Genomic DNA, 26,868 nt, shown 5'->3' with positions numbered 1-26,868 from the left:
TAACGACCTGAAAAGGAAAAAATCAAAACATCTGTTCTTTATTCAGAGCATCAACTGTAATCAATATCAAAACATCTGTTCTTACCTGGTAATGATTAAGGATAGTAACATTGTCTGTTATAATATTAGAAATATCTTATTGTCCAATACCTTATAAATCTGAAAATATCAATTAATTAATTAGTTTAGTGTGAAAGTGTAATCTGATAAAATATATTTATCACCACTATTTAACACATATCTGTTCATTGGGAATACAAAAACAATCATTAATTGTACATCTGTAATCATCTGGTCATTCAATTCAAATGTTATCTTTGTACGAGAGCTAGAAGACATGTTTTCCTCCTCTCTTTATGACACAGAATGTCTGGTGTGTAAAGGCATCCTGATACTGTAGATTAGCACTGAGGTGCTGATTGGCTCAAAACTCTTCTTCATCAGAGCGCCATAACTCAATTATCTGTAGATTAGCACTGAGGTGCTGATTGGCTCAAAACTCTTCTTCATCAGAGCGCCATATCTCAATCCCCCCCCAATTGCTCTGCTTTTGTGGCTCAATTCAGTGAGCACTTTATGATCTCCCAGTGAAACAGAGGCTCATCTGCCTGCATTCCTTCTGCTATCTGCTTGAGAGCAGTGCACCTGCCTATTCCAAGTGGCACATCCAGATGCCCCCCCCCGTGATGGGAGAGGTTATGAAAACATCTGCTCCTCCAATGAAACATGGAAACCTTGTATGAAGCCTCTGAAGCCATCGCTCGTCCTGCGAGCGAAAATGAAGAAGCATCCCATCTCATCAGAAAGTTGAAGATTCGAATCCTCTCATCTCGAACGACCTCCTTGCCCGTGGATAAGTTGCTCTCTGCAGCCGCAGAGTGTGATCCTCTCTCTCTGACCCTTGGCCTTCAGAGCTGTCCTAGTTATTGGGTTAACACTTGATAGGGATGTTTTCCTGAGTGCAGACAACTCAAGGTAATGGATTAGCACATTATCATTCAATTACAAAAATAGGATAGGCCCCCTCAGAATGATTTGGGAGCCTTCCTGAGACATGCACATTATAAATGTAAGGTTTGTGTTAGTCATTTAACATGCAAGAATCATATACTCATCAGTCCAAAGCAGATAAATGTTATTTTAAGTTAAATGTGAGCTAGTCCCTGTGGAATAACCCTTTCTCAATGATTCTAGATGTTATATTAATTCACCATTTACCGTTTGATCAAGGATTCGTTTATCAGAAGTACATTTCCTCTTCCATAAAACATAGGTTTGAGAAATGAATGTTCCAATATGAAATCAATTGCTCAATTTATCAATATAATTTGACTCTTCCCTCCCTTTTCTTACATATTGTCACATATGAAATAATAACTTAGGAGTCTATTTAAGCATGGTATTGTCTATATAAGCTATTAATCGAGAAAACTCAGAGTCAGTATGCAACTCACAAATATCTCTCCTCCTTCCCATCCCTCTTTACTCACTTTCCCATCTCTTTCTCTCTTATTTCTGTTAGATATGAAGGAAAAAAACATACAAGTCCATGTAAGCATCTGAGTTACCACCGTTACCAAACGGTGTGCCGCGGCACACTGGTGTGCGTGAGGCAAGTCCGGGTGTGCCGTGGGATTTTGTGACAACCATACATTATTTTTTCAATATACAACTACACAAAAATAATCATTTATTTTTTAATTTACTATATCAGTACTTTGTAGGTTTATGTACGTAATCTGCGCGACTTGCGCGTCCACATCTCCACGTGCAGTGCTGCATAAACATGGCTGAGTCAGCGATAACTATCGAGGGGTGGAGGTATGCCCATTATTTTTATATCACGCAGTCTATTCTTCTTCTCTGTCTTCCGGTTGTTGCCTGTATTAAATGACAAATACACACTACCGCCATGGATTTGATATGAACGAGGCGGCAGTTTAGCAGCTAGCGGCTAGCTAGTAATGATCTAGTGATATCGGTAATATTAACTCCATTTAATACAACATTTACGGTACAAGATTCAATCATACAGCCCATGTAGTATGACAATGAATTACAGCAAACATGTGCAATATATCCATTATTACAGCTCCGTGGGATGGCAGTAAGACGATATGGATCCGTTCCCATTGTGCATCCATGGGTAAAGATAAACGCAACTCACATTGGTTCCTCATACAGCATCTCTGTAAACTACGTGTATTCACTGAATTTCACTCTCTGCCTTTAACGCTCGTTGTAGCTCCAAAAGCTCCAGCCAGAGCCTGGCTCCAGCACCCTCCCTGTGAACGTGCCGGGCTGCGCGGTCCCGTGGATTAGATGCGCGTTCATAATGCAGAGGGAAATAACTCTCAGAATAACGTTATTAGCAAATGTTTTACAACTTGAGGAACGAATGTTTTTTTAATAAGGGCTATACAAGTGTTCATACTGGGTAGTTTATTTAGTTAAAAAATTATCCAACGAGTTACAGACCACTCTTTCCCCATGTAAGTCAATGGGAAAAGTGTTTCCGGGCCTGGCAACCAAACCGGAAGTGTAGTACCGCCGTTTGGCCAGCACGAATATTTTCATCTGAGTCCGGCGCACTACCTGGGGGCTTGACTACCGCCGCCTGCTGGTAAGGAAAGTTATTGCCACTCACGCATGCGCAGTTTGTACGTGCTCGGCGAGGAAAGTAACGAGTAAAGTACCGAGTTACTTTATGTAGATAGTAACGAAGTAGTGTAATATATTACATTTTTTAAAGTAATACATTTATAATTTGTAGTTCCGGACCATGGACAATGCAGCTTCCTTGCATTGACAGTTGTCTGTGCTGAATTTCTGCTGAGTTTCCTTTGCCTCATTTTCTATTTTGTGACCTGTCTGGTGTAAATGAGTGTGTTGCTGCTTTGATGAAGCCTAATTTGATAAAGTTTCAAATTAATTTCGGAAATATTTCGTAATATAGTTGTCTTTGTCACATTTTATTTGGCATTAGTAAATAATTATGCACATTTACAGATACTTTACATAATATGAGTGATAACACGTGTTATAAGGGCTATCTTTTCACAATAGGTGTGCCTTGAGATTTTTTACTTGTCCTTTGGTGTGCCTTGGGCACAACAAAGTTTGGGAACCACTGGCATAAATGATAGTGGGCGTCTGAGGGTGTCATTACTGAGAAATGTCAAAGAAATTCAAAACCTTACATTTTAAAACAGGTTTGCATTCCTCCACTTAAGGTGACGTTATCATTGGAAACAATAAACCGAACTATTTTGATGTAGAATTTATAAATTGAATCGTTAGAGCAGAACAAAATGGTTGTATTGTAGCCTGAGTTCCGTGCAGCCCTAGTTTCAACAGGTGTAAACATGGTCCATATAATGTGAATACATGCAGAAGTAGACAGTAAGAGGCCCCTGACATCAGGCGTATTTGTTAAAATAGTAGGGGCTCTTCACTCTACATAGCAGTATGAATAGCCTTAAAAAAAATAGCCTTAAAAAAACAAACAACCCACTAAACCACTAAAGAGAGGTTCAGACACATACATGTACCAAAACATGTCAAGTTTCTCCAAGGCTGAGAACATATATGCAGCCTGTACTTTTTAATAAAAACTGATTTTTAACAGAGTTTATGTATTTGTGATCATACTGTGTGACCTGCTTGTATGTTCTTACACAATAGTTGTACTGTTCTCTCTCTGTGTTGTCTCAGTGTGAACATAGATTAAACAGCCAGCCAAACTCTTTTGAGAGCCAGGGAATGAGCAGCCATGCTCCTTTATTGACTTATTTGCAGTCCAGTGACATTCAAATGGAGTGAAACTATAAAAAAAGAAGTTACAAGGCACTTAATGATCTCATACATGCAAGTGTAACATACACAGATGAACACATTAGGACCGCTTAGTGTAAACAAGGTAAACATAGATAATGCTAGCTGTACAATAAGCATGTATACAGGCTAGTATGGCTAACGCTAGCATGTATGCTAACGCTACCGTGTATGCTAACGCTAGCGCGAATGCTAACGCATTTTCTCATTGAGTTTAAACATCTCCACATGTCATCACATAAACACAATACATGTTACTAATCCTTACAGTGTAAGTGTAAGGCTCACACTTACAGTCATTGCTTTCTGACGGACTTGACCCTTTTACTCTTCAGGTTGCATAGGGAAAATTAGTGGCAGTGTACTCATGGATGTCTACTGCCATTATATTCCGTTCACGTTCTCCTACTTCCTGTACCCGGGTCTAACCTTCAGTACACATTTTACAAAAATATAAATGTGCAAATATGAAACATACTGGTCAATATCACCTTGCTATTGGTAGCTGAACTGTCAATACCCCAAAACATATTATAAGATATAAATACCTAATTTTGAGTTATTTAGTGGCGTAGCCAGGAATTATTGTGTGGGTGGGCCTGGAGAAATGTAGGTGGGCCAGGGGGAGACATATTAAGCGTGGGGTCTGAGCTGAAACTTCATTAATGATTTTAATGATTTTTTAATGCACTAATAGAACATAAGCATCAATTAGCAGTGAAAACAAAAACATAGGCACTGCGGCCTCAGAATGTGTGTAAAACTGACATCCACATATGGGTACACAACGGTACTACTACTTTTATCGATAGCGCTTATGCTCCAGGTTCAGTACCAACCACATCATAAAGTACGCGGACGATACAACAGTGGTGGGACTCATCAGGGACAACAACGAACAGGCCTACAGGGAGGAGGTGAAACATCTGACAGACTGGTGTAACACCAACAACCTGATCCTGAATGTCGATAAAACTAAAGACATCATTGTCGACTTCAGGAACAAAAAGCACTGTCACCCACCACTCCACATCAACGGCACAGCAGTGAAGACTACAGACAGCACCAAGTTCCTGGGGGTGCATATCACAAGCAGTCTGACCTGGTCCACTCACACGACATCACTATTTAAGAAGGCACAGCAGCGCCTACACTTCCTGCACAGGTTGAGAAGAGCACAGCTTCCCCCTCCCATCCTCACCACGTTCTACAGAGGAACCATAGAGAGCGTGCTGACCAGCGGCATCTCCATCTGGTCAAGAGATTGCAACGCCAAAGACTGGAAGTCTTTGCAGAGAGTGGTTAGGACAGCAGAGAAGATCATCGGAGTGTCTCTCCCTCCCATCAGAGACACCGCTCAGAAATGCTCCCTGACAAAAGCCCAGAACATTTTGAAAGACCCCACTCATCCTCACCATGCTCTGTTCTCCCTGCTGCACTCCGGCAAGAGGTTCTGCAGCATTAAGAGCAGAACAGCCAGATTCTGCAATAGCTTTTTCCCCCATGCCATCAGACTGCTGAACAGCAAGTAGACCAGTAACATAAAGATTACATTACGCTGTGTAAAGAGCACATATTTGTTATATAGTAGGCCTATGTCTATCTTATTTATATGTATAAGTCTTTATATTTTAAACGCACACTTTATCTTTAATTTTATCAGCACCACGTCACTATTATTTATGTACAATTTTAGCAAGTTTTTATATTGTCCTGTTCCTGTAAGCCAGTACAACGAAATTTCGTTTTAATAGTACACTCTGTGTCTTGTTGAAATGACAATAAAGTATGTCTGTCTTATCGATCCGGTCCTTCAACACCTACTTTTATCGGTTCTTTTGGAGAAAAAATTAAGGCAAACTAACTAAACAAATTGTGAACAAAACTAACATTGCTTTTTATTTCAATTAAATAAACAATATTTCACATCGAAAGAAACAACAATGTTTTAACAAATCGTATTAAATAATGTGATGACAGAACTGTAAACAGAATAGCTGAAACTTTAACAAAATAAATAACTCAGTTACCTCTAATCATTAACCCATGTTTGTATAATGTAGTTAGCTCCGTGTGTTGCTGCTAGCATACATAACACCTGACGTGGAAACGTTACTCGTGGACGGGGCTACAGAGCTACTAGAAAGACAGTCGAACCCGGTGCATTTCTCCGTCTGAATGTGGAGCACTTTTGCTAAATGTTTAGACAAATTGCTCGTGTTACCGCCCTTACATGCTAAACTCTTATTGCACTTTTGGTAACGAGTATTGTCCACATCGACACGGCTATAGTTTAACCACACCTCGGAGCGCGTTCTCTCCGCCATCTCCTCCGTGTGTGTGTTGCTGCATGTAGCAGCTGCGTGTGTGTAAACTGCCCCGCCCCCTCGCTCATTCACTCACGGCAAAAGTTACTTTACTTACTATAAAAACTCACGGTAAAAAAATGCACTCCCTATTCCATTGTCATGAAGGTGGAATCTAACTATATCCAGAATAAGTTGTATTGGATCCAGGCTAAAAACATGTTTATTTCTGCTGTAAAGTTGGGCATTTTAACATGGGGGTCTATGGGAATTGCTCCTTTTTGCATCCATCCCCTGTCGGCCACTAGATGAACTGCAGTTTGTGGCACTTCCTTCTGGGCTTCCCGGCTCTGCTCTATGAAGCGCTGATTGGCTGTGGGTGGGCCAGACGTGCATGTGGGTGGACCCGGGCCCACCCACAGCTACGCCACTGATTTAGACACAATTAACACTTATAGTTTCATGTCTTGTTCCATAAGAATAGATCATATTTGTTAAGTGTTATTATGGGAGAATTACTATTCTTGTGCTACTACTGCCTTATTACGCCCATATTAAGCAGCGCATATTAAGACCAAAACTCATGTACAACAACTTCCTTACTTGCAATAAATAAGCACTAATTAGAGTGTTATTGAGGAAAAACTCTCAACTAATGGCTTATTACTTGTAGAATATGGTCATGTAGAATACGGCATTAATAAGTGTTGTATAATGACTAATAGAGAGCCATTATACTGCTAATATGCATGCTAATTAACAACTAGTTGATGGTTAATTTGTGTACCTTAATATAAAGTGTTACCAAATACTTTTCTCAACTCTTTTGGTGCCATTTTTGCACTTGCTGTTTTAAAGATTTTCTAACTTGTTTTGATAGAATTGTAAATCACAACAATCAATTCAATATATTATGTAACACATTTCACATAACTGTATTAGGGTAGTTGAAAGTGAGTTGAAATAATATATAAAATATTAGGCTCGTCTTGTGTCTGAAATGTGCTATATAAATAAACTAATCTTAACTTAATATGTTTGGTTTCAACTAACCCAATACAGTAATGTAACATTTGTTGACATTATACACAACGTTTCAGTTTTTTAGTGCACCTCATAGCTAATCAGAAAGCTTAACATATGTTTGCCATTAGCTCAAATGTTGTCTTATTATTTTCTAAAGCCTGTGGAAACAAAGTGGACCCTGTGTACGAGGCCTTGAGGTTTGGCACGTCGCTGGCACAAAAAGCCAAGAGGCCCAGTGGCTCTGAGTCTCCTCAAAGAAACTCGGTAAGAAAAAGGATCATTCATCATGTTAGTGTATTTTCTTAACGGTGTCAAACAAACAATACAGATCACTAACACTTCCATTTTTATTTAAGTTAAAACCCAATGTACATACAGTTCAGTTAAGGTAATGTATCTTTCTATATATTTTCTTCTCACTGCGACAGACATACTGTTACTGATTGTCTGAATAGATACTGCCCCTGCAGGGCTGTAAACACTACCAATAAAGGCATTCTGGTCCAGGCACTGATGAAGGGAGATGTGGGTGCAAAGGCTCATGTTACAGCTCTGAAGATGGCCGGGATGATTGTAGTGTACGGCTACACTCTCCAGCCTCCTCTCATCTCTGTAATACACAAGGAACTCTGTTTTTCATTGCTTATCACTTTTTAGTGTAAGCTAACATGTCTGGATACGTGCCTCCGTAAGATGACATCTGAAAGCTGTTGGCCATCCTGTCCTGTCCACTGCAGCTGTTTGTGTGTGTGTGTGTGTGTGTGTGTGTGTGTGTGTGTGTGTGTGTGTGTGTGTGTGTGTGTGTGGTGTGTGTGTGTGTGTGTGTGTGTGTGTGTGTGTGTGTGTGTGTGTGTGTGTAGGCTCTCAGAGACAATGTGATCTCCACAGGGGTTATGATAATACTTTCCAAATGCGGACTAGGAAACAGTTTTCTCGCAGTTAGCGGGTTACACAGTGAAAGTGGATTCATTTTTAGCTAGTTTTCTCCTCAGAGTCTTCTGTTAATATATCTCCCTATCTCTAATCTGTTTTATCTTTTCTTTCTGCAGACCAATGACTTGGATAATGTTCCAGAGGAAGTGGTGGCTCACAGCAGCAGGCAGGAGCTGTCGAGAAAACACAGCGATGATGGTGAGTATCTGTTGCGGTACATTGATTACATCTGAATTACAGCCATGCAGTGACACAGGGTAAACACACGCTCACCCACCAAGAGAGTCTGAGAAGGTTGCGACATCAAATTGTCCTCCGTTGAACCATTAAATAAGCTTTTCTTTGCTCCTTTTGTTGTGTTTCCTAACTCTGACCCGGCTATAGAGTATCCTGTAGAAAAACATTAGGACCTCTCTTTTTCGTGGTCTGCATTGTGTGTAGCTCTTTATTTAAAAGCTGCACAATAGTCTATGCAGTGAAGGTCAAGGCACTGACCCGTTACAATCTGGAGCGTTCACTAGGCAGGGAAGGAAAGGACGACAAGGTAAATGCTCAAGCCAACCAAGGTAGTACCTACCTGGCCCTTTCCTTTAGAGATTACCACCTGACCCTACTAAAGAATACATTATGTTCTGAGCCAGGGTCACCTTTGGGCCATGACACTGCTCTGCTTTCTTGAACGTGCTTTAGTTCATTAAAAAATAAAACTATAAACTATCTTTAAATAGATAGTTTGAAAATGTGTGAACCACAGAAGAAAACACAAGGCAGACACAGTCACAATTTCTCATAATTAAACTTAATGTATAATATCTTCCATGTTTCTGGTAAGGTTTTAAACTATTCCTAGTGTGTCTTTTTGGTGTCCAACATATCATCTTTTAGACATTGCAGCCTTTACTAGCTACTATTGTAGAATTCAATCTAACTTCTTGGATTCATTTGATTTAATTTAGTCTTTATTTTTTTATACAGTTTTCACAGTAATCGAGAACGGAAATGAGCATTACCTCCAGCCAGAGAGAAGTCCTGACGACTTGCCGGTAAGAAACACATCCATTTTAATCTTTGTACATACTGTATTACAGATTTAATGCACAATACGTGTTTAGAGGAATTGCAAGCGAAGCAGTCTGGTCATCACAGTGATTGCTATTCTGGGACTCACAGTCAGTACAGTAATGAGTATTATTGGTGCAGTCTGACAACCTCTGAGAACAGACTTTGTTACTGACCAGTGCCTGAACTCTTCATGGTCACTCTGAGAACTAATACCCAGCCAGTCGGTTCTGCCTCCAATAAGCTCGCTGCTCTTTGCCCCTCGCCTCAATCGTCACTGCTCGATTTCCCAGGATTCTGAGGGAAAACTTCTCTTCCTGCTGTAACAAATCAAACCGGAGCTGACAAGAGCACTGGCCTGAACTGATAGAGAGAAGCTTTGAAGTCATGTAACGTCTCAATCTGCAGCTCTGTGTTTCTGGTATTATTTTCTACACCGTAGATGCAGTGATAATGTTGCACAATTCATGCTGGTGGTGGGAGAAAAAGGTTAAACCTCTCTGAATATCTTGGCACCTCCTGCAGGGTAACCATGAATATTTCATGGGCAGATTTCTAAGCGGCTCTTTTCCTGTCTATCTTTCAAAGTGTTTTGGAGAGGTGCTTTCAGTATCAATGTTCTTTGTGCACTTTTTCTATGTGCAGCAATCTATCATGTTTACTTTTATAGTTTAACATGTTTATCTCTGTTGTCAACAATGGAAAAAGCCACACAGATATTTGGACAAACACAAAAATGAACAAATAACCATACATGGGAAATAAAACGGTACACATGCAGACACCTATCCTCTCTGCAATACAATATGCCAGCCGTCCATTTTCGGGGAAGAGACTTGAAGTACATTGTGCCCTATATTTTTTTTATTGGTGATGAATCAAGAAGACGCCCACCAGGAGCAGGTGTGAAGGGCACCAGTGTGGCGCCGCGTCTCCTCGCTAATTGTGCTAACACTTCTCTGACAACTTCCTCTCCACCCACAACCCTCTCCTGTTTTAACTTCCTGAGTGTTCATGGAAACGTGATCCTGCTTCTCCCACTCGTGTTGACGGTGGATTAAAGGAACAGATTGCAGAACAACATAAGCCCAGTCTATCAGTGTTCAGTAAACAAGGGCTTCTCCTGCCTATGTGAATGCCAACATACTATTTTAAGAAGCGAGAAAAGTGACAATAGAAAATATGGTGTTGCATTGTATTTTTGTGACTATGAGCTTTGTTTAACTTGTCAGCTATGTTTTCCTTTTTCTTCAGACTTCTTGACAACCAAATCTGTTTGTGTTCATGTGTTTTTCTGTGTGTGTGTCTGTGTTATTTAGTTGGAGCAGATCCACCTACAACAAGATGTCCTTAAGCTCAACACCTATGTGGCCTTGTTCAGCTTTACTCCCCAAGACAGCCATGACCTGGAGATGAGGTTAGTTTACTAAATCACTCGCTGTCAGTAGATGAAATATAGCTGACTTACTGTACTCTGACATGCTCACAGTGATATTTTTTAAAACATGTTTTGCTCTTCAAAATGTCCTTAACTAAGGAGAAAACAAAGTATACAGAAAGGCTGAGACATTTCCTGTGTTATCAAATCATACATTTGATGAAACCTTCTGAAGGAGAAAGATTAAATCTACCTCCGTTTCATTCATACACACGCGTATATCCTGATGATTCATTAGGATGTACAACACTACAAGATTAAGCTCCTCATTTCACCTTTAAGCAAACACATCTGTGCAAATTACAAAATATAGATATAATGTAATCTTGTATATATCTTTTTCGATTTTACAACAGTATAACCATATTGTATTATGTGTATGTATGCCATACTGTATACACACTTCATCAATGAAAGAGATATCTTTCAGATTGATTTATTGACTACTGTTGCCTTTTGTATGTTGAGAAACATAATTGTGGCACACATACTGCCATGTGAGTCTGCAAAACAAACAAAAAACAGTGACATGCAATCGTAGCGTACGGTATGCCTGAGGGCAGTCGTACAGTGCAAGGACTTGGCACACGATCACAAACACAAAGTACACTGTTGTCTGCATGTCAATATTCATCAGTCTTTTCATGCCAGGACATTCAATGTTCTGTCTATTAGTGTGTCTGTGTTTCTTCCCTGTATCTTATATAATCACTCCATTGAGAACAATATGAGTGAAAAAACACAAGAATAGATTTAGAAAATAAACTGATTATCTTCCTTTTTGAAGGTAAGGATCCTCAAAGATGTCTTTCTCTGGAGTGGCCTCATTAATAAAACATGTGTTTTTGCCATGAGGGTCTATTAATATCAGTCAATCTCATGTCTTCATGGATTTATCCTGAGAGTCTTTTGAAATGTCATTTTTATTATATTATACACCAAGAAGTTCACCCAGATTTTCCCCAGAACTGTAGTAGTCAAAACCAATACTATTAGTTGAAATCAGTCCTATTCCATACCAAGGTAAAACACAGAAAAACAAATATATGATTTGAAAGAAATGCTTTGGTCATTTCATTTTTGTATTATAAGCTGTTTTACATTGCTGTGAAAACATATATTTTAAACATCTTTATTTTCAGTATGATCTACTTTACCATGACTTGTTCATGACATACAAGTCATCACTTGTTGTTACATCATAATTTGTTCCTCAATTCTCAAGACAAATATTGAATCATATATTTACATTTTAAATGTTTGCATTTTTATTGATTGCAGTAACACGTTAAATAAAAACACTAGGGTCAAATCAAACCCATATCAATGTTACAGGGCTGACGCATACTAAAACATTCACAAGGACAAGGACAATTTCACATCACCAATTGTTTTTTTTTGCATAATCATTATATAGCGGGAGTAAACCGGAGTTCCCGGAGAAAACCCTGGTTGCACAGGCTAAAGTATTTGAAGGTCCTGTGGTCATCCTGCACACTTGGTGGTTGTTTCTGAAGACTACTGATTTTATGTGACCCCAATATCAGTCTCACCATTCTCAGATGGGTCGCTGAGAGGATCACACATTGCATCTGAAAGATCCAGGGTGCAGATGTCCATCATCTCAAAGGCCTCTGATGCATGAGGGTTAGAATACATGTTATCTTCTAGGTGAACCATTGTTACAAAACTGTGTTCTAGGGCTTGTCCGGGCGTAATCCTAGTCTGACCATCCAGATTGAACAACGCATTTAAGAGGTCTGAGAATGCCATCTTGTCTTCACGCATAACCTCTGACAATGTAATCTTGTCTTCAGACGTATCATAGTCATGTTCCTCTGGCTTCTCCATTACTGCACCTGTCAAATTTTTAACATCATCAAAATACCAACTTGGAAATTCTGGCTGGACACCAGACACCATCTTGTACTGAGATGGCGTCATTAGCTCCCATCCTGGAGTCAAGCCCCTTCCCTTGATAAAATACTGCGAAGTGTTTATCCCAGCATCTAGCAGGTGTTTTTTTTGGCTGACCAAGGAGCTGGCAAATAGCTCTCATCTGGTCGTATGTAGATGCTCCAGGGAAAAACCAGATTCCAAAATACAATGAACCCAGGAGACATCCCAATGACCACATGTCGATGGCTTCAGTTATAGGGAGACCCAAGGTCACCTCTGGAGCTCTATAAGAAATAGGTTGCATTTCCATACCAACCTCTGCTTCGGAAGCTGGGAGGGCCAAACCGAAGTCAATTAATTTAATCCTGAAGGGCTGAGACTTGTGGTTTACAAGCATGACATTGTCCGGTTTCAGGTCTGTATGAATAATGCCAATTCCCTTCAGGGCTTCAAAAGCTACAAGTAGCTGTTGTGTGATAGGGCGGATTTCGTTCAGGGAAAATGGTTCCTGCTTTTGCGAATAAAGGTCCCAAATGCTCATGTCCAGCATTTCAAAGGCTAGGCAATACTTGTCTTGGAACATGAAATTATCCATGTATCTCACTAAGTTATTCTTATCTGGGTCAAGTCCCTTGATTTGTAGAAGCATTCTCACTTCATTATTTGCATCTCTTCCGTCTTCGAGGATCTTGATTGCCGTAGTTTCAGATGTTTTCAAATTAACACACTTGGCAACTTTTCCAAAACACCCTTCTCCTACAAAGTCCAATAAAATGAAGCGTGTGGAACTGCTGTAAAGTATTGTGGGATTTTGTGCCTGAAGTGGTGCGGGTGCTGACTCGTTGTTGTGGGGTTCAGGATTGCAGGGGTCTGCCTGAGAGGTTGTGTCATTGGTAGGTCTCTCAGTGTTTGAATTGGCAGCACATCGAGAACTCTCAGGGGGTGAGTCACCGTCAGTTGCCTTCATGTCAGTTTCAGGGTCGCTGAGAGGATCACACATTGCATCTGAAAGATCCAGGGTGCAGATGTCCATCATCTCAAAGGCCTCTGATGCATGAGGGTTAGAATACATGTTATCTTCTAGGTGAACCATTGTTACAAAACTGTGTTCTAGGGCTTGTCCGGGCGTAATCCTAGTCTGACCATCCAGATTGAACAACGCATTTAAGAGGTCTGAGAATGCCATCCTGTCTTCACGCATAACCTCTGACAATGTAATCTTGTCTTCAGACGTATCATAGTCATGTTCCTCTGGCTTCTCCATTACTGCACCTGTCAAATTTTTAACATCATCAAAATACCAACTTGGAAATTCTGGCTGGACACCAGACACCATCTTGTACTGAGATGGCGTCATTAGCTCCCATCCTGGAGTCAAGCCCCTTCCCTTGATAAAATACTGCGAAGTGTTTATCCCAGCATCTAGCAGGTGTTTTTTTGGCTGACCAAGGAGCTGGCAAATAGCTCTCATCTGGTCGTATGTAGATGCTCCAGGGAAAAAGTTGGTATTAAAATACAATGAACCCAGGAGACATCCCAATGACCACATGTCGATGGCTTCAGTTATAGGGAGACCCAAGGTCACCTCTGGAGCTCTATAAGAAATAGGTTGCATTTCCATACCAACCTCTGCTTCGGAAGCTGGGAGGGCCAAACCGAAGTCAATTAATTTAATCCTGAAGGGCTGAGACTTGTGGTTTACAAGCATGACATTGTCCGGTTTCAGGTCTGTATGAATAATGCCAATTCCCTTCAGGGCTTCAAAAGCTACAAGTAGCTGTTGTGTGATAGGGCGGATTTCGTTCAGGGAAAATGGTTCCTGCTTCTGCTTATAAAGGTCCCAAATGCTCATGTCCAGCATTTCAAAGGCTAGGCAATACTTGTCTTGGAACATGAAATTATCCATGTATCTCACTAAGTTATTCTTATCTGGGTCAAGTCCCTTGATTTGTAGAAGCATTCTCAATTCATTATTTGCATCTCTTCCGTCTTCGAGGATCTTGATTGCCGTTGTTTCAGATGTTTTCAAATTAACACACTTGGCAACTTTTCCAAAAGACCCTTCTCCTACAAAGTCCAATAAAATGAAGCGTGTGGAACTGCTGTAAAGTATTGTGGGATCAGGCCCATCCTTATCTGATTTTGAGCAACTCATTTTTCCTGTAAGATGTCCCAGCAGAGCAGATTTAAAGTTGGACTGTCTTCTTCCTGAGGTTATAACGATATGAAAGTGTCTGAATCCCTGAGTTCTTACTAAGGTTTGATGATGTCATCTTCAAAGCGAATGATGACGACATACAGTTCCATAATCGAGTCACAAGTTGATGGTGTCATCATGCTTTGCTGATGTCATCATTCTAAATTCTAAATTCTAAATCGTTCACTTGTTTTTGCTCCAAGCTTTTGTTTTTTTCCATTCATCTCTTTCACTGTGATGTTATCAATGACTAATTCTGATATCTGCTTGTTCGACTTCCTATGGCGCTAGCAACTTATTAACCAATTAGCTTCATGACAGTCCATACTATAACGTTATGACTAGGGTTGGGAACCGAAACTCGGTTCCAGAGGAGAACCGATAAGAAAATGCCGGGTACATACAAAATACACAATTTCGGTTCTGCTTAACGGTTCCTAAACGCGGTAGACCCTGTATTCCACCGGGTCAGTCTGCACCGCGGTGACCCGGTGGAATACATAGCGGACTGGCCATCTGTGTGTTCTGGAGAATCACAGAACGGCCGGTCGTCAGCGGGCCGTTGACGGCCGGCTCGGTACGCTGACGGCCGGCACCGCCCTTAATGGCATCATGTTGCGCTGACAGGCGACAGAGGTCCACAGTTGCCCCGCAGCGAGGCTCCCCCGCCCTCCCGTATACAGTTCACGAGCTCAGTCACTTCATAACACCAAAGATGGGTCGCGGTAAACGCTCTGAAGTGAGGCTCCACTACACTAAAAAATAAAAAGACAAGGCACAGTGTAATGCCTGTTAATAGCTTGCCAAAGGCATAGCTCAGTTAAAATAAAGCACAGCTATTGTGCAATACATTTGTATTGCATGTATATTTTTTTATTTGTAAAAATGTCAGTTAAAGCTTAAAAGAGTAAAGATATTTTTGTTATCTAAACTTTTGACCTCTTTCTTTTACAATTTTGGAATCGAAACGGGGTATCGATAAGAACCGGAATCGATAAGCAGAACCGGAATCGGAATCGATAAATTTCAAACGATACCCATCCCTAGTTATGACAAACTATACTGAATTTCATGATATATGCCTATGACATTCTTTACTATGAAATTGTTATTGTGACATACAATGACAATTTGTATGACATCATATTACTTGTTACACTATATGGCTTTTTATATAAGATACTATGCTGTGGTGTTTTTTTTAATAAAATATTATACTATGAGGTTTTTTATAACAAACTATGCCCTTTTATGCCTTTGTACTTTAGTATGAAGTTTGCCATATGCTCTGACATTTTTTATGACATACTGATATACTGTATGGTTCGTCATATTATGGTATGCCATGAAAGAAACCTTATCAAAATGAAAAAGCATATGTTAAGGAAAGTTTCACAACCTGCGATGCACGTCCACTGTCTAATGTTACAGATCAGCCTTACATCTCTCTCTCGTCACAACAAAACAAACGCAAGATAATGAACCGAGAATTTAGAAAATCGTTACACCGCACGAACAATATTTGATCTTGTACAAGGACTTAATTTATTCCATTATAGTACTTATACACTAGTGCGTATTTCAATTCATACTATTGCAATATTTACATTCATATTAATGCAAGTAAGTACTCAAGTAAGCACAATTACATTTATTCATTAATTTCACTAATATTCACACAGAAGAACCCATGTGTGTGCAATGACAATAAAGGCTTTCAGTTTTCTTCAAAAATGATGACATTTGTAATGGCCAAAATGTATAATTTTTACATTACATTGCATTTAGCTGACGCTTTTGTCCAAAGCGACTTACAATAAGTACATTCGACCAGGAAGACACAACCTTGAAGAAAACAGAATCATATAAGTATATCAGGTTTCATAGAGCCAAACATTTCAAGTGCTACTCAACTGGCTTTAGGTAATCCAGTCCTTTATTGGTATAAAAAGTGCTTCGTTAATCGTTCTAACGCTCGAAGTGGAGTCGAAAGAGATGAGTTTTCAGTTTGCGCCGGAAGATGTGCAAGCTATCTGCTGTCCTGATGTCAATGGGGAGCTCATTCCACCATCTTGGAGCCAGGATAGCAAACCCACGTGTTTTCGCCGATGGGAACTTGGGTCCCCCTCGCAGCGAGGGCGCAACGAGTCGTTTGGCTGATGCAGAGCGTAGTGCACGCGCTGGGGTGTACGGTTTAACCATGTCCTGGATGTAGGAAGGGCCAGATCCATTCGCAGCACGGTAAGCAAGTACCAGTGTCTTGAAGTGGATTCTAGCAGTTACCGGAAGCCAGTGAAGGGAGCGGAGGAGCGGAGTGGTGTGGGAGAATTTAGGAAGGTTGAAAACCAGACGAGCCGCTGCATTCTGGATGAGCTGCAGAGGTCGGATGGCACATGCAGGTAGACCAGCCAGGAGGGAGTTGCAGTAGTCTAGGCGTGAGATGACGAGAGCCTGGACCAGAACCTGAGTCGCTTTCTGAGTCAGCTGGGGACGTATCTTCCTGATGTTTGTAAAGCGTGTATCTGCAGCAGCGGGTTGTAGCAGCGATGTTTGCAGTGAAGGACAGGTTGTTATCTAGGGTCACACCCAGATTCCTTGCAGTCTGAGTCGGGGAAACAACTGAGGTGCCGATGTTGATTGTCAGGTCAAGAGTTGGACAATCTTTTCCCGGGAGGAAGAGCAGCTCAGTCTTGTCAAGGTTGAGCTTGAGGTGGTGAGCAGACATCCACTGAGAGATGTCAGCTAGACAAGCAGAGATGCGTGCGACGACCTGGGTCTCTGAGCGGGGAAAGGACAGAATTAATTGGGTGTCGTCAGCGTAGCAGTGGTAAGAAAAACCATGCGGGTTAATGACTGATCCGAGCGAGTTTGTGTACAAGGAGAAGAGGAGGGGACCAAGAACAGAGCCCTGAGGGACCCCCGTAGTTAATTGACAAGGGTCGGACTCAGACCCTCTCCAAGTCACCCTGTAGGTACGGTCTTTCAGGTATGAGGTGAGGAGGGAAAGTGCAGAGCCAGAAACTCCAAGTTTTTGGAGAGTGCGAAGGAGGATCTGATGATTCACCGTGTCGAATGCAGCAGACAGGTCCAACAGGATGATGACAGAGGAGAGGGATGCAGTTTTGGCAGTGTGCAGTTCCTCCGTGACAGCAATGAGAGCAGTTTCTGTGGAGTGACCTGCCTTGAAACCAGACTGGTGCGGATCCAGGAGGTTGTTCTGATTGAGATAACAGGAGAGTTGTTTAAAGACAGCGCGTTCAAGTGATTTAGACAGGAACGGGAGGAGAGAGACAGGCCTGTAGTTTATAACATCAGACGGGTTGAGAGTGGGTTTCTTTAGGAGAGGGTTTACTCTTGCCTCCTTGAGACTGTTTGGAAAGTGACCAGAAGTTAGAGAAGTGTTGATGAAATGGGTGAGAAACGGTAGAATATCAGGAGCGATAGTCTGAAGGAGGTTTGAAGGGATAGGGTCCAGAGGACAGGTGGTAGGGCGGGCAGAGGTAATGAGGGTAAGAACCTCACTTGGAGAGAGAGGGGAAAAGGAGGTTAGTGTGTTGGTGGAAGGAAGGTCTGGTGACCCAGCGGTGAGTAAAGGTGAGTCAGAAAAAGAAGAGCGAATATCATTAACCTTTTTTTCAAAGTGGGTAACAAAGTCGCTTGACAGAAGTGAGGAGGGGGGAGGAGCTTTTGGAGGGTCCAAGAGGGTGGAGAAGATGGAAAATAGTTTTTTAGGATTGGAATAGGAAGATTGGATCTTATCTTGAAAGAAAGTGCTTTTTGCCTGAGAGATCGAAGCAGAGAAAGAGGAGAGGAGAGCTTGATAGGTTAGGAGGTCGTCACGGTGTTTGGATTTCCACCATTTCCGCTCTGCTGCCCTAAGGACGGTTCTATTAGCACGCAGTGCATCATTTAGCCAGGGAGCCGGAGGGGACTGACGAGCCTGCCGAGATGTCAGAGGACAGAGCGAGTCCAGAGTGGATGAGAGAGTAGAGAGGAGAGTTTCTGCAGCAGAGTTTGGAGGCAGTAGTTGGAACGAATCAGAGGAAGGGAGGGCTGAGAGCACCGACGAGGCAAAGGTAGAGGGAGAGAGGGAGCGAAGGTTACGGCGGACAAGTGTAGGATGGGAAGAGATTAGTTTGTTATGTTTGGAAAGGGATAGAGAGAATGAAATGAAGAAGTGATCGGATGTGTGGAGCGGGTTTACAGAGAGGTTAGAAGTAGCGCAGTTCCTTGAGAATATGAGATCAAGGACATTGCCAGCTTTATGAGTCGGTGGGGACGGAGAGAGTGAGAAAGCAAAGGCGGTTAACAGAGATGTTAGTTCGTCTATCTTCCCCATCTGGAGGTTGAAGTCTCCGAGAAGTACAGCGGGAGGGCCAGTTTCAGGGATGTGCGAGAGGAGATGATCTAATTCCTCCAAGAAGTCCCCCAAGGCGCCTGGTGGACGGTAGAGAACAACAATGGTTAACTGTATAGGATGGGTTACTGTGACGGCATGGAACTCAAAGGTGGAAGGAGTAAAGTTAGGTAGCTTGAAGAGGGAAAAGCTCCATTTGGGAGAGAGCAGGAGACCAGTGCCACCTCCTCTGCCAGTGGGTCTGGGTGTATGGGAGAAGGAATATGCAGTGGAGAGAGCTGCTGGGGTGGATGTGTTGGATGGAGTAATCCAGGTCTCAGTGAGAGCAAGGAAATCCAGAGACTGCAGGGAGGTGTAGCCAGAGATGAAGTCAGCCTTAGGAACAGCTGACTGGCAGTTCCACAGGCCACCTGAAACTAGATGTTGGATCTCAGTGGAGCACGTGGGATAGACGAGAGCAGGCCGGTTATATCGATTAGGAGATACACGGGGCCAGTGATAATTGCGAGAAGACACATGAACAGGAATGGAGAAAATACACATGATTATAGCATGAGGGGCTAAACAACAAAAGTAAAAATTAAAAACGCCAACGATACTTAGCTCAATCAAAGTAGGATTTGCCTCCTCTTTGCCTCCCTCGTGACTCCCGTAGGACTCTAATGTCTTTGTCAGTCTTACTCCTGTAGGACTCTAATGTCTTTGTCAGTCTTAGCCTGTCTGCCGCTGAAGCTGCCGCTCCAGGAAAGAGCTACCCGAAATGGACGCCTGATTGCTCAGTTCTCACAGCTGAAGTTAATTAGTTAACTATCTACAGCTGATGGGCGACAATAGACTGGCCCTGCCTATGTTAATAATGCAGGCTTGAGTGCTGAGAGCTGTAAAGCAGGTTTCGCCTGAGCAGATCTGAGATTTAAAATCTCTCAAAAGCGATTTAGCCGTTTTAGCTACAGTAACAATTATACAGAGTCGAATAAATGAAACCGAGAAGTCTAATTAAACAAGAATATAACTTACAGTGGTTGCTGCGTCAATAGGTAATGTTGTCACCGGGTCCAGATGCACACTGAGTTCATCAGTTTCTAAATGCGGTATTTAAATGCTTTTTGAGCTAAAGGATGACTGAGTCACGCAGTTCTACTTCACGCAATCAATAGACTGGCCCTGCCTATGTTAATAATGCAGGCTTGAGTGCTGAGAGCTGTAAAGCAGGTTTCGCCTGAGCAGATCTGAGATTTAAAATCTCTCAAAAGCGATTTAGCCGTTTTAGCTACAGTAACAATTATACAGAGTCGAATAAATGAAACCGAGAAGTCTAATTAAACAAGAATATAACTTACAGTGGTTGCTGCGTCAATAGGTAATGTTGTCACCGGGTCCAGATGCACACTAATTTAACACATATATTGGAGAGAAAACAACACAAATTGCTTTTCAGACAAACCAATGAAAAGGATAGACCTTTAAAATAAAAATGTTGAATTTCATCAACCAGGCTCCTGAGAGCCACTGACCTGCATGTAATATCTCCCGACTATAACACACCTGATTGGAATGACCTGCTCGTTATCAAGCAGCTGCAGCTTGTCAAGGTGTTTGATAATGAGCAGATCATTCATATCAGGTTTGCTTCATGATCACAGTTTGTGTCCACTTTACAAGTAGACAGCTAATCAAAAAAATACAGCTGGCAAAATGGCTGCAAACCTCTCTGGCACATCACTGGCAGTTACATTTAAAAAAAATAAAATATCATGAGCTATATACACGCTAATTTCGACTATTTAGTAGTCTGGTGTCCAGAGAAATATTGCATACACTTTGTTTGTAGCATGAACTTGGGAAACTGTCAAAAAGTTGATGTGTGTTCCAACATTTAACCACATTTAACTGCTGAACACACCATTAGGAGCGTTTATAACAGCAGACATTATAACTTGTGACAGTAGGAAAAGCACAGGTGTTAGGAACAATACTGACAATGCCCCTGCTTTGTTCACGTCGCAGTGAAAGTTGAGTCAAAGCAGCTAAGTTTAGCCTTCAATTGCATTATTCACAGTTGTGAATTATTCTACTGTGACAAGTCAAAATGTCTGCTGGCCTATTTAAAAGTCACATTGGGTGTTTTGGTTGGCAGTTAATTGAAAACACCTGATCATTGTCAGTGAAGTGTTTTAAGCTGTTGAAAGCTGTGCAGCTGCAGTTCTCCATCCTCCGTGATTCAGTCGAATTACTCTGAATGACAATAACATCAAATCATAAATGTGAAAGGAGTCGCTCATAGTGACAAACCTACACAGAATTATAAGCTGGATCTGCAGCTGCTCTTGGCTTTACAGAGCTTTATAGTGACTTTTTAACTTATTGTTTAACTCTCCGCTCCTCAACTTAACTTTTTGTCCACAAACTCACAATCATTATGTGAACATAAACATGACTCCAAAATAAATTAAAATGTTGCTCTGAAACTGCGGGATGTGTAAATTAAAAACCTTGCTAACAATTTAGTCGTAACTTGTTTTCATTGCCCACGAGTGGCTAAGGAACTGTTGATGCAGGTTTAAAGTAGAAACAGCTGAATACCGGTATGTGGCGTCTGTCTAATTATCTCGAATACAATCTGAAACGCAGGCTCCAGATTGTATCTCATTTCTTAACCATGATTGATAGGGCCTCGTCAGTGACATACTTTGTAAAGACCCTCAGGAAGAGAGCATTTATCATGAGCAGTCCTTCAGCCTAAGTATCCATTTGCTCTTGATCCCCACAGGTATTCTGTTAGGATTCAAGAGGTGCACTTGTTCTCTCTCACACACGTTGAGAAAATACTTCAATCAATACTTCAATTCAAAAAATTCATTGGAAATAAAATGATCTTGCACTCCCTGTCCCCCATTGGCAAGCTTTGCTTTGAATGTATTCTCTTATGAGAGCCTATTTCTCCTCTGGGTTTTGCTGCAGACAGTAATCAATACATAAAAGTTAAAATGGAGGAAAAAGTGGAATATTTTAAGTGAGAAAATCAGGTTTGTGACTATTTTCAGTTGGCCCCACATACTCTGATTACATGATTACCTTCCACTGTGTGGTGATTGTAATCATGAACATTTATACATTGCTAGAATACAGAATTAGATAACCCACTCCTCAGTCTTTATATTATTTAAAGGACAATGATCTCAGCAAACCTTTATTTTAAGTGGTTTTGAAGCACAGCACTCAAAAGAGATGCTCACAAGGTATTTCCTGTTATTCTTTAAGAAACAACAGGTGTACTTTGTTTTCACCCTAGAAGGTTTAATAACTGGGGTTACGTACTGTAACCCAGCTTCTATGAGTATAGGCGCAGCCCTCTAAGGCTATCGCTATTGGGTAATCCCCACTGTACGTGTGCAGCACTGACAGACTTATTCCACGCCCACCTATGACGTGGGCCCCACCTCCAGGCTCACTTCCGTATAAATAGGAAGTAGGCCCTACAATCCACTCCAACAGCTTTTCTTCAGCTATTCGCGGAACCAGTGGGGCCCGAACCTTAGAGGGCTGCGCCTATACTCATAGAAGCTGGGTTACAGTACGTAACCCCAGTTCTATATCGTATAAGGCTTCGCCCTCTAAGGCTATCGCTATTGGGTTAAGGGCGAAGCAGGATGTAGTCTACGCCCCACTGGTTCCGTCCGTTACCAGAAGCACAAAACACACCTACTCAGTTAATAACCCATGTCCATTTCGCTGTGCGTAAAATGGAGCATCACATTCCCAGGGAATATAGCATTTAGAAAATGAATATTTCTCCATCAGGGAACGAAGGTAGGCTTACTCGGGCTACCTGTCGTTTATAAAAAGTAGAGATCGAGTCTCACTTGTTAAAAACGATCAAGAGAGGGGAACAAAAGGCTGCTCTCTAAGTGCCGACAGGCAGGAGAGAGGGCATGCAATTGAAAAAACCCCGACATTACTCACTCTGGCAGGCTATTCAGTACTGAATGTGTCAGAGAGGAATGGGAGAAATCCCTCAAATAAAAACGAATAAAAGAACAGGGTGAACACCAAGATGCAGCAATGCAAATGTCTTCCACTGTCATTCCTCCGTGCAACGCCGTAGAAGTTGATATTCTCCTGGTGCTGTGCGCTTTAATGTTTTCCGGGGGATCCAACCCCGAGGAAACATATGCCTGTGACACAGCCTCACCCAGCCAGTGTGACAGGCGCTGTGCAGATAGAGGCTGCCCTAATGAGCGCTCTCTATAATGCACAAACAGACGCTGGGATTTGCGTAAAGCAGCCGTGCGTGCAACATAGCATGCCAGCGCATGCACGGGACAGAGGAGATTAGATGTGGCTTCCTCCTCTGATGTGTGAGGAGGAGGAAAGAAGCCATCCAAGGTTATCACTCTCGAGCTAAACGAGCTTGTGATCACCTTTGGCATAAAATCTGGGTTCGGGCGCAACACAGCTGAGCTGCCATCTCCTTGGATCTGGAGACATGACGGAGCCACAGAGAGAGCAGACAAATCACTCACCCTTTTAGCTGATGTCAGAGCCAAGAGCAGAGCTACTTTGGCTGACAAAAACTTTAGGGGAACCTGATCCAAAGGTTCGAATGGAGCTTTACTTAGTGCGCGCAGCACTACAGCCAAATCCCATTGAGGCGCTAAAGCGCGTGATACCGGTCTGAGTCTCTGTACTCCTCGTAGGAAAGGTTTTGTCAGAGGGTGACTAAACACCGTGCTGATCCCAAAACCTTCATGGCATGAAGAAATGGCAGCCGCATATGTTTTTATCGTGCTATAGGCCAAATTCCTGTCCAGCAACAGCTGGAGGAATGACAGCACGTGAGGCAGGTGACACGCAACAGGGTCCAAGCCTTTCCCTACACACCAACGCGGCTCTAGATCCCTGAATAGTACTCACAACATCTTGAGAGAGGCCGAGCCCCTCTAAGTGTTCCCGTTCAGGGCCCATGCCCACAAACGTTGGCCTAACACGGGGTGACCGCTGATTGCTCCCTCCACCTGGGAGAGAGCACCCCCCCGCCACGGAATTTCCCACGGGCTCCCTGACAGCATCCGCTGTATGCAGGGAAACCAGGACGCTCCCGTGCGTTCCGGGGCTATTAAGACCGCTATCAGTCGCTCGTCCTGCACTCGGTCCAGGAACCGAGGGATCAGAGGGACTGGTGGGAAAGCGTACAGTAACACCCTGGGCCAAGGTCTGTGTGCGAACGCGTCCACCCCCAGAGGGGGGTGATCCTGCCTTCTCAGGGAGAACCAGAGAGCACATTGCGCGTTCCCGCGTGCAGCGAACAGATCTACCTCCGCTCTCCCGAACCTGCTCCACACTTGGGAGACCAGCTCGGGGTGGAGGCTCCAGTCCCCTTGTCGAGGACCTCCTCTGGACATGAGGTCTGCCCCTCTGTTCAGCTCGCCGGGAATATATACTGCTCTGATCGAGAGTATGTGTGTGCGCGCCCAGCACAACAGCCGTCTGGCTGTGTCCAGCAGCTGCGCTGATCGTACACCTCCCTGCCGATTTATGTAGGCTGCCGCCGTCTTGTTGTCTGTTCGAATCCACAGCAACGGGGCGAAGTGCTGGATTACTCTCCATATGGCGAGTAATTCCAGCGTGTTTATATAAAGGGACATGTGAGGCGGCCACTGTCCCCCCACTGCCTGCGACATGCATGTTCCCCCCCACCCTGAGAGCGATGCGTCTGTAAACACCGAGGTGTGTAACGTCGCTCTGCCGAGGGGAACCCACACTGACAGGACGTGGGGATTTTTCCAGTAGGTCAGATCTAAACCTACGGATAGAGGAATGCACACCCTGCGTCTCCTCTGACGCACGGGGTCGGCACGGGGTCGATGCGCAGGCGAATAAACCACCTCTGAAGTCTCCTCATGTAAAGGAGACCCAGGGGAATCACCACGTGACCAGCTGACATCATACCCAACAGCTGCATCACGGAAAGGGCTGTCACCACCCTGCCGGGTGTGACGCGCCTGAGGAGAGCTGTCAAATTCTCCACTCTCCGCTGTGAGAGTCGTGCTCTCATGCGGGCTGAGTTGAATTCCATTCCCAGATACATGATGATCTGGGAGGGAAGAGGACAGCTCTTCTCCCAATTGATTATGAAACCCAGGCTTGACAGGTGAGATACGAGTTGTACCGTCTGTAAAGCAGCTTCCTCTCTGGAGCGAGCCAGCAACAGCAGGTCGTCCAGATAAAATAACACTCTCATCCCTCCTCTGCGTAGCGGCTCCAGCGCCGTCTCCACACACTTTGAAAAAGTGCGTGGAGCCAGGGAATATCCGAACGGCAGTCGATTGAACTGGTACGCTATTCCCTGGAATGAAAAACGCAGGAATTTCCTGTGTTTTGGGATGATGGTTATGTGGAAGTAAGCATCCTTCAGGTCTATGGAGGTGCACCAATCTCCCTGGTGAACACACTCCATTACCTGTTTGATTGTCAGCATGTGAAACGGTCTTTTCCGTACTTGAATGCTGACAGATCTAGGATGGGTCTCATCCCCCCGGTCTTTTTCGGGATAAGAAAATAACGGGAGTAAAACCCCTGATTTTCTTCCCCTTGAGGAACCCTGGAAATTGCTCTCTTTAACAGGAGTTTCTGCAGCTCTGACTGGAGCGCAAGACACTGTTCTTGGGATGACAGAAGTGTTTACTGAATCCCCTCGAACTGCGGGGGGGTAAGGCAAATTGCAGAGAGTACCCTCTGCTGATCAGCCTGCTCATCCATCCGTCCATTAAACATAGCCGCCTCCACTCTGAGCACCGCTCTGAGAGCGGGCGTACCTGTTTTTGTTGTGCTGTGGTAGTCATGGTGACAAGCCATGCCAGAGCCCTTGCCGCCGTTGCTTGTGAAGCAACCCAAGGGGGGGCCCGCCCTAAAGGGCTGTGCAGGGGTCTCCACACGCTGCATCACACACCGACTCTCATCCTGTCTCTGTTTAGGAGAAAGCTCATAAACAGGACCCTGAGCCGGGTTTACGCTCCAACTCGCGGAAGTGTGGGCAGTGCTTTTCACCTTGTGCGTAATAGCCGCGCTAGGCTTAATACGACTGTGTGTAGGCACAACTGAGACAGAGGAAACATCGCGCTGCTTGTTACCCGAAAGGATAGAAGCGGCCGATTTAAATGTCAAGCCCTGCTGTCTTATAACCGACTGGTTAAATACCGCAGGCTTATACAGCGAGCCTAGCTGTTTGCTAACCGACAGATTAGAAACAGCTGGCTCAAACGGCGAGTCCCTCTGTCTATTAACCGACAGGTTAAAAACAGATGGATTATGCAACAAGTCCTGCTGCCTTTTAATCAATAGATTAATGGCAGCCGGCCTGACTAGTGTGAGGGACATGTGAGACACAGTTGCTACAGACACACTGTTGAGATTTGAATCATTTTTATTAACAATTCTCTCTTCCCACATAACCCCCCCCAAAGAGTCATCTTCGGTTCTGCTTCCTCAGAGGTTCTCTCGGAGGAGCAGACCAGGAGCGGGGTTTCTTCCTTCTCCTCCGACTCGTCGCCTGCAGATCCTGTCTCTGCGGCGGAGGAGCGGAGACCTGGGACGGAGCCCTTGCAGCTGCCGAAGGGCGATTCTGACGCCCTTTGCTGCTCTCGCCGCTGCCCCCGTTGAGACTGTTGCGGGGGCTGCGGGCGCTGTCGTTGCTGCCGCTGCTGTTGCTGAGGACGTTTGTCCTGAAGCCAGCTAGCGTGACGCCTTATGTCGTCTGCCTGCTCTGCCGCAGACTTCATAGTCTCCACCATGGTGTGGAACTGTGGTCCAAATAGTCCGT

The 26,868-nt window shown here is 43.3% G+C and overlaps 1 protein-coding gene across 1 annotated transcript in view; it reads left to right on the top strand.

The window, feature by feature from the left end:
• Positions 1-26,868, top strand: part of LOC117547980 (SH3 and cysteine-rich domain-containing protein-like) — a 49,120-nt gene that overhangs the window by 13,096 nt on the left and 9,156 nt on the right. The window contains exons 6-9 of the mRNA XM_034218894.1: positions 7,278-7,430; positions 8,216-8,297; positions 9,075-9,142; positions 10,478-10,575. Coding sequence (XP_034074785.1) covers positions 7,278-7,430; positions 8,216-8,297; positions 9,075-9,142; positions 10,478-10,575 — 401 coding nt within the window. The remainder of the gene's footprint in view (positions 1-7,277; positions 7,431-8,215; positions 8,298-9,074; positions 9,143-10,477; positions 10,576-26,868) is intronic.

This window comes from Gymnodraco acuticeps, unplaced genomic scaffold, assembly GCF_902827175.1.
Source record: "Gymnodraco acuticeps unplaced genomic scaffold, fGymAcu1.1, whole genome shotgun sequence".
In the NCBI taxonomy this organism is placed as follows: Eukaryota; Metazoa; Chordata; class Actinopteri; order Perciformes; family Bathydraconidae; genus Gymnodraco; species Gymnodraco acuticeps.
The sequence above is the reverse complement of the archived record's forward strand: the minus strand, read 5'-3'. Positions and strand labels throughout refer to the sequence as shown.